This window comes from Gadus morhua, chromosome 21, assembly GCF_902167405.1.
Source record: "Gadus morhua chromosome 21, gadMor3.0, whole genome shotgun sequence".
Taxonomy (NCBI): Eukaryota; Metazoa; Chordata; class Actinopteri; order Gadiformes; family Gadidae; genus Gadus; species Gadus morhua.
This window is the reverse complement of record NC_044068.1, coordinates 18,865,581-18,878,080: the sequence shown is the minus strand read 5'-3', so window position 1 is coordinate 18,878,080 and position 12,500 is coordinate 18,865,581. Positions and strand designations below refer to the sequence as shown.

Below are 12,500 nucleotides of genomic sequence, written 5' to 3'. Positions count from 1 at the left end.
TGCGTGCGTGCGTGCGTGCGTGCGTGCGTGTGTTCACACTTGCCCTCTCATTCACAGCTCGATGGGGGGGGGATATACGAAGAGAGTCTCAAGAGAGGAATTAAAAATATATCAAGAGGATTCCTCAGTGACACGCGCCTCACAAGCCGCCTTCAAAGCTGTACAACATAAAGAGTCATCTCCCTAACTGTCTTTGATTAGGCCACAGCGGTGTAATTAGGGCTATTTTATCACTCTGGTTTTTATTGTAATTTTATATATGGAGTTTAGTTTTCCCAAGTACAAAGCATTCATCAAAATCCGCCAGAGAATCATATAAGCTAGCAGAGAGGAGGTCCTTTGTAAAAGTGTGGGGGTTGGGGGGAGGGGGCGAGGCCTCAACAGAGATAGCATAAACATGGGCCTGTTTATGCAAGTTACAAGTCTCGTACATAGTCTGCTTCAGACAGGAGAGGAAGAAGGTATTGCACATAGAGAGATAGAGAGACAGAGAGAAGGATAGAAAGAGATAGACTGGTGGGCGGCAGAGCTGCAATTACCCCCTCGCGTCCAGCCCACCTGTGGCCATCAAATTATCCCCACTGACGAAACCTAACCGCCCCTTGCCCAAAAACAAGTGCACAAGAAGCACATTCTCTCTCTCTCTCTCTCTCTCTCTCTCTCTCTCTCTCTCTCTCTCTCTCTCTCTCTCTCTCTCTCTCTCTCTCTCTCTCTCTCCCTCTCCCTCTCCCTCTCTCTGTGTCTCTGTCTGTCCGTCTGTCTCTCTCTCTCTCTCTCTCTCTCTCTCTCTCTCTGTGTCTGTCCATCTGTCTGTCTGTCTCTGTCTCTGTCTCTGTCTCTCGCTCTCGCTCTCGCTCTCGCTCTCTCTCTCTATCATCATCATCATACCTCAGTCATCGGTGAGAATGTAAACCATGCTTTGATGCCCTCCCCCTGGCTGGTTTTCTTTCTGTCCCATCTCTTTTTTCCCTTGGCCGTCGTTTTATTTGCAAAGGGAAGATCAACAGATCCAAATTCGTTACACAAGACCACCGACCCCCACACATCTCCACCACACCTCTCTCTCTCTCTCTCTCTCTCTCTCTCTCTCTCTCTCTCTCTCTCTCTCTCTCTCTCTCTCTCTCTTGCTCTGTTTCCACGGTCTAAATCTTTCCTTCTGTGTACCTTTTCTCATCGCTCAAAACTGGGCTTCCTTCCACCACACAACCGCCTTTTACCTCTTACTTTGAGCATAATTTCTGAGTCCCAATTAGTTATTATGGTTTAATTAAACCCCTACAGAGAAGGAAAAAGAGAGTGCGAGGGGGAAAGGGAGAGGGAGAGAGAGAGAGAGAGAGAGAGAGAGAGAGAGAGGGAGAGAGAGAGAGGGTTGTAGCTCAAGAGGGAGAGAGGGAGAGAGTTGTAGCTCAAGAGGTAGGAGAGGGAGAGCAGAAGGGGCAGTCTGAACAAGGAGCCATTGTGCCTCGCCCACCTCAACCTCCCCCCCCCCCCCCCTCCCCCACCAATCCCCCTCCGTCGGACTGACAGTCTGCATTACGGTACGCTACAGCGGCGGCGCTCAGAGACCCTGCACGCCTCCACCCCAGAGGAGGTGGAGAAAGAGGGAGGGGAGGAAGGAAACGAGGAAGGAATATATCAAATAACAGGAAAATAAGGGAAGGAGTTGTGCCTGTTGTGCTTGCTTCCTTTAATGATTTCAAAAGCTGCGCTAACAATATGACTCTGTAAAATAACTGTACCCTATCATGCTAGTGCAGCCGTATGGCAGGGGACCACATCTGAAGAGTAATGTGAGCCATGTGTTCAGCACCGCCGACAACCACCTCTTAAAGAGTTGGTTGTCCAGCTCAGCCACACTGTCGCGGTTATATTTAGATGAACGAGTCATATCTGTCGGTCATTCTTAATGTGTTATGTCGGGGTCAAGGGGTAGACGGGGGAGACGGGGGATATCTTTAACAGCTAGGCCTTTCAGGACCAACCAAGGAGGACTCCTCCTTACAGCTCCTCAGCGGTTGCTCCGTCATGTTCTGTATCCACGGAACAACCCCAGATATAAGCCGGTTAATTCCCCTCAGAAATGCCCAGCTCCCCGGGGCCCCCCATCGTCTCCCTCTCCCCAGGGGCCCCCCACCATCTCCCGCTTTCCGTCCTCCTTCCTTTTTTTCCTAATAGAAATTCCTCAGGGACTTTTTTCAGTGTGTGTGTCTGAACCTTAATAAGGCGTATGCTGTTCACATTGATTAATGGCTCTGGCAAGATATGGTGTGTGTGTGTGTGTGTGTGTGTGTGTGTGTGTGTGTGTGTGTGTGTGTGTGTGTGTGTGTGTGTGTGTGTGTGTGTGTGTGTGTGTGTGTGTGTGTGTGTGTGTGTGTGTGTGTGTGTGTGTGTGTGTGTGTGTGTGTGTTGAGGAGGGTTGTTACCGGTTGGCGTCAAGTAAGTACTTAGAAGTGCCACAGACAGGGAAAATAATGAGCCTAGTATTAAGATGCCAAAATTGCTCAGAACAAATGATACAGCTGTGCTTGGCAGGCAAAGATTTCATACAAAGAACAGCTACTTGCTAAATGTTAAGTATACCAAAGCGTTTACGTCTGGACTGTTTCACCAGCCTTCATTTCCTGTCATCACATGTATTGATATACAATGCAGTGCAATTCATTTACAAGCTCTGCTGATAGATTCCCACCGTGGACCCCCTTTACTTTATCTTTATCTGAGGAGTCAGAAGGAGTTATTGCTCGCTTTAGAGACACCTGGCCATTCTATTCAAAAGAATGCTTCTGTTTCCCTTCAACTTCTTCCCCGGTGTTTTCCCTCTTTTTTTAATAAGGGATTTGACCCTTACGACCTTTCCACTCCATGTATCATGCTTCACTTAGTCTACCCAACGTGTTCAGCTCATGCTAACCCAAGAGGCATGCATCTGTCTCACTCTCCAACACAAAGACCTGCACAGTGACTGGGGGCATCTGCCTGCTGTTGGGAGGATCACTGGGGATGAGACGATCTGGCTGTCCCTCTTCCTTCCCGGGGCCATTTAAGTGCCCGTTAATGTTACAGATCTCCCCCTCCCTCTCTCTCTCTCTCTCTCTCTCCCCCCCTCGCTCTCTCTCTCTCTCTCTCTCTCTCTAACCCTAACCCTAACCCAAACACAGGGAGCCAATCAGGGGGAAAGCGCCCTGCGCTCCGCAGTGCTTCCGGTGACCTCTGACCCCCATAGGGGTTACTAGCGGTGCTGACCAACAGGCCCAAGGCTATGATCAGTGATGTGGGTTAGTTGGGAGTGCAGTCTCTGCCCCACGGTGAGACTTTCTCCTTCTCTAAGCATCTAATCCCTGATTCACAGTGCAATGGCGCAAACCAGAACTGGTCATCACTGCCTTTGCGCGTGGTTCATACCGCAAGGTCTCGCACCTCTGAAACGATATAGCTCCTCATGCAGAGTGTGAACTGCATGTCCAAACCAGTGTGAGGGCCAATTGGCATCTAAAAGAATTGAAGAGACTTCAAGGTTTACAGGGTCAGTTTACTGTGTCAAGACACATGGACGTTTTAGCTATGGAAGCCTTGACGGCCTTCCAGACAATGTTTTGATTATTCTGACATTTTATGCCTAATTTTTTAATTTGTCGGGTGGACAAAAACAATTCAGGTTGCGTGTGTGTGTGTGTGTGTCTGCGAGTGTGTGCTTGCATGTGCGGGTGACAGTGTGTGTGTGTGACTTTGGTTTGTGTGTGTGTGTGTGTGTGTCTGTCTGTGTGTATTTGCTTGCCTTTCAGTGTGTGTGTGTGTGTCTGTGTGTTGATAGCCTAACCCTGTGGGGGTCAGAGGGGCCAAGCTGGTGTTGAGTGTTTGTGTCTGGGTCTCCAGTGTTAATGACTCCAGGTGCTGAGGCTGAGGTCGTTTGAGGTGGAGGTCGGGGTGCAAGAGGGTCGTATACATACGCTATGTTGACCTCCATGAATGCCCCCCCCCCCAATTCCACTCACCCCCCACCCCATTACATAAATACAAAACACACATTAAGATTATTTATAAAAAATACTTTAAATCAATCATACACGATTATGTAAAGTATTCATTTATCAGTATTGTTTATCCTCCATCCATGAGGTCAATCCTATATTTAATCCACCATGCTTGACCACTGGTCCTCCATAGCCCTACACGGTGGGCCCCATGCAGGGGTTCTGCAGAGGATTTGAGGCACCTTAAGTTCATGGCATGTCAGCCAGCTGAGGGCAGAAAGGCAACGAGGCTACAGGGTGTATGTGTGTTCTACCATTCAGCGGGGGCGGGGGAGAACCCCATGTGAATAAGCCCCTTCAGCTGACCCCCCTCCGACTTGCACACGCCACCCGACGCACACACACAGGGCGTGATTATGTGTGCGTTGACTTCTGGGACCGTTCATCCATACTTTAACGTGTGGAGTAGAAGTTGTCGAAGGCGTCCATCACAACACCATGCTACCCTTTTTTAAATGTCGACGAGTGTTGACTGTTTTTAATTCGCACGGTTTATTTAAATCTATAGACTCTGCTACCCACAGCAGCAGCAGTGTCTTTGAGTAGAATTCCTACAAAATGATTACAGTGCAGCACATTTATAGGAATGTAATCGTAAGTATGGGTTGTCATGTTGAGATCCCTTGCTTAACTACATCCGACATTGAGCTGTAATGGCGCCGTTCTATTAGTCAGTCATTCAGTCTCGGGTTGTCTTCCCCATTTCCGTACACTGGCCAATCAACAGCCACCACCTCATGAATAGCCAACCTCAAACGTCCAGCTCACAGCTTAAAGTTAAGCATAAAGTCTAAAAGTAGTATAAAAAGAGTATAAAAACAAAATCCTGATTTACAGGCCACAACGCCTTTCTGGGTTGGTTTTATCTCATCTGGCTCATGTCTTGCTCAGAGCACCTTGGCTGCGTGCTCTTTCTGAGGGTAATAATTACAACGGGGCCTAAAGCCACTCGCCCGGCCCGCGGACGCCGCCGCCACATCCTGTGGCACCGCGGCGGGGCAGTTCCCCTGTGTCCCTCTCTGTCGCGAAGTCTACGTTCTCTCAGGAAGGTCGTCCATCACTGCGGAGGAGTGTGGACTCAAAAGTCCAGATGTGGTCCAGGAGACGTCTCTTGTTTTCATTGACCACGGTGTCAGAAGTCTATTGACACTGATCTACTTTGGCAGGTGAACCTGCGGTCATTCCTAGGGCACCCCCCGATGAGAAGGAACCTACTGCGGTGATCTTTATTTTCTTTGGAAAGTGTGGCATGGGCCCATCATTTTTATTGCTTATAGTATAGATGTATCATGGCTTATACTGGTCACATAGAGATGACCAGAAACACATGTTGAAGGCCTTTTGCTTTTCTTTAATACGTTTCAGACCGTGTGTGCACTGTGTTTTCATCCCTGATCCGCCAATCAAAAGTTTCATTACCCTTTCTTCTGTCAGTGTTAAGCAGATGCTGCCAATAGACATGTGGTTTAGAGTCAAAGTAGATTTTCATGAATGTCAAAGAATGGACACCAAGATCTCTAATGTTTCCTCCGGTATCCTCACTTTACAAGCACATCTCAGTCTCAGCTCTCCACCTTCCTCCACTGTTTGTTCCCTGCTATTCCAGATTTAAGATATGATCTTGTGTCATGAGTGTTACCAGAGAGCGCTGCTCGGTACACACACATACACGACCCCCACACAAACACACACTCACACACGCACACACACACACACACACACACACACACACACACACATACACACACACACGACACACACACACACACACACACACACACACACACACACAGACACAAACACAGACACAGACACACACACACACACACACACACACACACACACACACACACACACACACACACGAGTCACGACGCATACACACACACATGATCACACAAACACATCCCAAAAATAATCGCAGCCTGAAGGGAATTCCTTTTCCAAAGCAGAGCCTGCTGTGGACTATCTTTGAGCATTTGATGGTTTGATGGCTATAATTTGCTTAAAAATAACACCAATAAAGCCCTCATTTTAAAAAACATTGAAACCCATAAATGCTTAATGCGCCAAGATGAATCGTCTACAACCTTTTGATTTGCTATTTTCCAACATTCATGTTTGTCAGTTAATTTCCTTGGTGTTTGTTTTGGGATGTTGGGTTTCTCTGTTTGATGCCATGGCAGACATTTGAGCAGTTCTTGAGGTTAAGTTATAAACGAAGTAGGTGTTACCATCTTTAATCCTTCATATTTTGTGGTCAGTGTTTTGCCCCATTACTCAATGGGCACTTGCTGGCTATTCACCTTCAGAATTATTTTACATTTCAAATGTTCTGCATCGGCCATTTCCTTTACGAGATCACCTCTCTGTTCAGTCACAGGCCTCGGTGATCTCAGGTCCTAAATTAGTTATTCAGTTGTTTTAGACTTAGTGGCTTCCTAAATGTCTCTGGTTTGCCTGATGGGGAAATTAAACAGGATTTGACCTGGCTGGGATAAATTTGTGGGGCGAATTGGTTTGACCCCCCCCCTATGACCCGGAAGTTGTTACCCTATTTACTGATCGGGATTCTGAGAGGCTTGCTCTGACATCAGGGACCAAGATTCACCATCCTACCACCTGTCAGTAGCCAGAGGACATCTGGGAACCTTTTAGGAAAACACCTTGAACCCAACAGATCTGAACGCAGCTAGCGGTCCGCCGATGCTGGGGCGTCTGTGCGGTCGACGCCCTGCCCGGGGGTCCACTATCGTCTTCCTCCTCTGCAAGGGATTAACGTCATCCATCCGTTTCTTGGTTCAGGTGCGCAAGCCGTGCTAGCTTGAGTTGAGCGCTACACTGGGTCGTCGGGCCGGGGAGGGCTTCAGTACCTGACAGACAACGGAGCCCGTGTCGGAGGAGGCCTGCGGTCTCTCCGCCCAGTATACCGTGACACAAATGTTGAGGCAGTTGAGCTCCAAGGCATTGTGTGAGTACCTCACTCTGTGCTCATGGCGGGATGTAGCACAGTGCACTATTCAACTCTCCAGGCTGCTCCCGTCAGAGGCGTCAGCGTCTTCTCTAAAGTAAACACAGGGGAAGCCCTAAAATGTCGAGCCGCCGCCAGACAGAAAGGCACACCCCGTAGAAAGTGCCTTTGGACTGGCGCGAAAATGTTCCTCACGCCCCTCTCTCTCTCTCCACCCCCCCCCCCCCCCCCCCCACACACACACACACACAACTAGTCAGTTTAAATCAAAGAACAGGCCTTGTCGTTAGCATTCCACAATGACACTGAGACACTGGGAACACCATGGCTGTCAGCTCTAGCAGAGCGGGAGGGTAATCACCGCCAAACCTCGGCTGGTTTTAATCAATTATTGTTGAAAAGAGGAGATAAATTGCGGTTTCTCTGGCCCTTGGGGAAGTGTTTCCCTCACATCACTGCACATTTTGATGTATTATCTTAAAGGTCCCATGGAATGCTACTTTATGGATGCTTTAATATTGATATTAGTAGGCCCCAAACACTGCATATGAAGACGTTCCCGAAATTCAGCCATGGTGCAGAATTACAGCCACTACGAGCCAGTCGCACATTGAGCTTTCCCCAAACGCGCCGTTTCGGTGTCTGTAGCTTTAATGCAAATGAGGAGGAGAGAGGCGGGTCGAGGAGGAGGGTCAAGGAGGAGGGTGGGGGTGTGGCCCTGAGCAGCTTGCAGCCACGGTACCTCGCGCTCTGTTTACAGTGGATGTTTCGCAATGGCGAGGCCCACACAGCCTTCAGCCGTGTTCTGTAAATATTCTAGAACACACGGGAGTCCTGGAGCTCTATATCTAAATAATATCATAAAATACATAGATATCTATATCATATAATACATATTATCACGGCCAAAAGCTGTGTGAGCCTCCAGGCGATATTATGAATCACAAACGACCGTGTCGGATTCTCCGACGTCTCTGGTTCTTCCACGTCCACATCAATCTGATGTAGACTGAACCAAGTCTCGTTGTGGAAATACAAGAGACATCAAAGAACCGGCGTGTTATGCGCCACAACACCAACAGCAAACTCTTGCGTTACAGTGTATGTAGTCACACACACACACGTGACGCTTGCACGGTCGCGTCTAATTGGCAGGCCAAATTCTCTGGGCGGACAAGGCAGAGAAGGGGAGGGGCTTAGATCCTTTATGACGACATATGGGACCACATTCCAAATCAGCGCGCTTGAGCCTCCGTTTTCTTCAAAAGCGGGCAGAATACCTAGTGCTTGTTTTACACCGAACATAAGTTTTAGCCGCTGGAGGACCATAGGCAGGCTAGGGGAACTCATATCTATGTTAGAAAACCTCATAAAGTGAGATTTTCATGCCATGGGACCTTTAACTGGCGAGGTATGAATTGGGACGGTAAACGTCTCCCACGGCCACATCAACAGCACACACACGCACACATCTGCGTCGTGTCGACACTGAGAGGTGGACTTTGGGCTTTGTTATGCAACCTGCCGGGGCTTTTTGTGTGCTTTTTCTTTATCTAATCACTGACGCCCAGGGAGGAAATCCTCCCCTGATAGGGCAGCTGTCTCCCCATCATGTTGACACAGCACCGCGGCCCGGCGCTAATCTCCCTTCCTACCTGACCCCTCTTCAGCGCCAGGGGTCATGTGACTACTAATGATTAATGCTAATTGCCAGCAAGGCGCCAAGCTTTTACCAAAGGCTACGGGATCACCTGGGGCGGCCTGGTGTGGTCGGCGGATGTGTGGGCAGGAGTAGACTACCGGCATCGGAAAGGACACGGAGGGGAGGTCCGGACCGCGCCTCCACTGTGGAAGAAAGAAGATAAACTAAAATAAAGAGAAGACAGTTTGGCAGATAAAATGAAGGCAGAATAGTCTCGGAGAGGGTGTTTGATGTTCTTTGTGAACTCCGATGTCTGGAGGTTACCTGTGTGCATCACGGAGCAAGATGTTGAACCCCCTTTTATTTCTGCTTGGTAATGTAATATTTCATGAGGATCTGTCTGAAAGTTTAACTTTGAAGAAAGCCTCGGTGCAGCTACCTGACTTAACAATAAGGGGAAGCTGTCCCGGTTAGCGACACATTGTTATACGGACACAAGATGGACAATGGAAAACTGAAAATCAATTCCAGTTCCTGAAAGGACACACCGCCTGTTAGAACTTGAACAGCACTTCAACCGAAACTGGCTCCTTTACTGACCAAATAAACAAACCAGGCAGACACAATAGCAAACAAACAACAATAGAAGGTTGCTTTTTTCAATTGAAAGGGAAGAGCGCTAGTTAAGCAATGACTCAGGGCCTTGCCTGAAAGGCACAGGAAAAAGGAAGTGGAGAGAGAGAGAGAGAGAGAGAGAGAGAGAGAGAGAGAGAGAGAGAGAGAGAGAGAGAGAGAGAGAGAGAGAGAGAGAGAGAGAGAGAGAGAGAGAGAGAGAGAGAGAGAGAGAGAGAGAGGGAGAGGGAGAGAGAGAGATTGCTAATTTACCAGTCATTGTTCAGCCGTTGTCTCTGAGGGACAGCTGTCATTGACCAGAAGGTTTATCCAGGTGCCTTTACTCTGCATGATGGCTGGCACTGTAGAGGTAGGATGGGTAGAGAGGAGTGGGCGGGTGGGGGGATGGAGGGGAGGCCGGGGACACTGTGGAAGGGTTAGAGTGAGAATCAAACATAGGAGGGAAAAAGGAAAGAAGATTTGGATAGAGGGAGAGGGAGTGGGAAAGGGAGAGCGGAAGAGCGAGAGATAGAGAGGTTGGGCTGACGAGAGAACAGAAGAAACAAATAGGGCTTCTTAAGGAAACCCCTCCGGGCCCTGTGAGATAATCTGAATGCGTTTACCCACATTGCCTTTCCTTTTCTCAGGAGGTGTCTAGTGTGTTTTGGGCTCTTGAACCGTTCTCAAGGATCCTTCTCCCATACCCTGTTCTCCAAGAAGGCCCATCTATCCACTCCCCTACAGCCTCGCCTCCAGACCCCTCTTCTAAAGGCCTGCCCTGAAGCCATTTAACATCAGTCTTCTCCGTTTCCTCCCCTCCCATACCTCTACACGCCCGTTGCTATGGTTTCACCGTCCAAAAAAATAACCTCACAACAAACAAATGACACCCCCAGAAAGCGGGGTTGACTGGAGTGCAGGCGGACCGCGTGTGTGTGTGTGTTTGTGTGTGTGTGTGTGTGTGTGTGGTCTCGCCACCGCCATGAGGGAGAGTGCCAAGTTCCCTCTGGCCCTCTGTGGAATGTGACTGGTCTGAGATCAGTGGGAGGCAGAGAACTCTGTGGGTCTCACAGTCAAAGCTAATATCAAAGAGAGAATGCTCATTCACCATTCAAAACAATGGAGTTGTATCTTTGTTTTTGACTTTAGTTTGAACCCTGTAAAAGGAAATGGTTGCCTCAAAATGGTTATTTTCGACATACCAGTTGGAACCACTCACTGATGATACATTTGCATTCAAAATAATATGCCTGAATACTAGCATTAAATAGCAATGCGTATCAGAGAAGTAATAAATCAAACAAATGGCAAATGGGATTTGCATTCATAAGCATTCCATACGCATCGCAGGGAGCAATTCCTCAAATAGTTTAGATGAATATCTTCTCAGTAGCAGTGCATGTACACTCTAGTCCAAAGTGCAAATGAAATAGAAATACATTGACAACTTAGTGATATTTGATGGACGGGTTAATAGAAGTGCATGTCCTCTCTAGTCCGCATCACAGCCAGGACTGCAAACAATGGCGTTTTAATAAAGATCAATTGCTGGAGTGGAGCTGACCTTTCGAACTCCCCTTTCCCGCCCATGCTCTTAAATGCGGCCAAGGTAAAAAAAATAGCGTGTGTTGCTTTTTCTGCCTTTGGGATGTCATTGTGCTTCATCAAATAAATCTAATTCCACTCCAGCACGCACAGCCGCTCTGCGAGTGAGTGTTATAGCGAGTGTGTGTGTGTCGACGGTCTGTTAATGTGTTTGCGGAGCACTTAGACAGGAAGTAGAGCTTGCTTTTTTCAATTTGATTATAGAAGGGTACGCAATCTATCACATCAGCTGCTGGGATTAGTGCAGATGACACAGTGTACCCTGATTCATCACCAAACATTGAAGACATGAAACATGTGAACTGAGTTTCAACAAGGCTTAGTAAAAGACAAGGAAAGTGAAAGCAAATGTTCTGGCAAGGAGGTCTCCCCTTGTCTTGAAGGGTCCTCTGGTCTTGAAAAAAAAAAAAAAAACACATTACAGTCCAAAGGAAAAGAAAGAAATTAGCCTTCTCCTTTATCTTTACTTCCTCCCTGGATGGAATGTTAATGGTGGCTTTGTGATGGGGCTCAGCTCGCTTTACTGACTGACCCACCAACAGACACGCTGACTGACTGCCTGCCTGCCTGGCTGGATCTCAATGAGGAATGGTCAAAGAAAAAAGGAAAAGAGAAAATAAGGGGTCGTGGTTCCTCCATTTTTGGAATACTTTTTTTTAACTCATCTTCATGGGTGAGTTCAACCTGGACGATCTGCACTTGGTTTGTGTTTCTTTCACACACATACACGCCCACATCAGAAGCCCTTCGACATGCTGCCCAGGCCGAAACATGTGTCCCAGGGCGGATCTCGTGTTCTCCAGCAATGTCTGAGGACACTCGACACCCACCTCTGAGCCGAGTGCTTGGGAGCTTAAGCTGATTCGGGGGCCCTTTTTGAGTGAATGTCTGTGCGTCCGTCACAGCCTGTGTCTCTGCAGCGCTACCAATGGGCCGCAGAAGAGCCTGTACACTTCCACAACGTCCTTCTGATGCTACGTGTGTCCTCAAAGATAGCTGACAACAAAACAAGAAACGTGGATAATATGCTGAAAAACACCTTCTGTATGCAGTCTGTGTTTGTGCTAAAGTTCAATAGTTCATGTAACATTTTCATGTCCCTTTGAAATGGATGATGTTGAGAATGACTGAAACCCATCCACGATAAGGGAAGACCAAATCGATTAGCACTTAAATGTGGCAAATTAAAAAACTTTGGGGCGGCATGTAGCTCAGGAGGAAGAGCGGGTGGACTGGTAACCGGTTGGTAGGTAATAGTTAGAGAGTTAATAGTTCGATCCCCGCCTCCTCCAAGTGTCGAGGTGCCACTGAGCATGACTCCTCAGCCTGACTGATCCTGCCGAACTGGCTGTCGCCCTGCGAGGTTGACTCCGACGTCGGTGTGTGAATGTAAGTTTATGCATAGTTTTGATTAATTTGCCTCAGTGAGTTGTCAATCCCTATCATCCATCCCCTAGGTTACCTGTCCAAAGTGCTGAGGAACTACACAGAGCAAGCCTGCGACGGGGACTTCCTGTCCGTCCGCTGCCCAGCGCGCACCACCATCACCGTCCAATCGGCCTTCTATGGAAGGAGAGGCCCCTCCCATCCCCAGCAGTGCCCTCAGACCTACCGGAGCCTGCTAGGGACATATCCGGTG

At 48.3% G+C, this 12,500-nt stretch overlaps 1 protein-coding gene across 1 annotated transcript in view; it reads left to right on the top strand.

The window, feature by feature from the left end:
* Positions 1-12,500, top strand: part of LOC115534496 (uncharacterized) — a 67,739-nt gene that overhangs the window by 8,233 nt on the left and 47,006 nt on the right. The window contains 1 exon segment of the mRNA XM_075074173.1: positions 12,319-12,500. This exon segment is cut by the window's right edge and continues 42 nt beyond it. Coding sequence (XP_074930274.1) covers positions 12,319-12,500 — 182 coding nt within the window.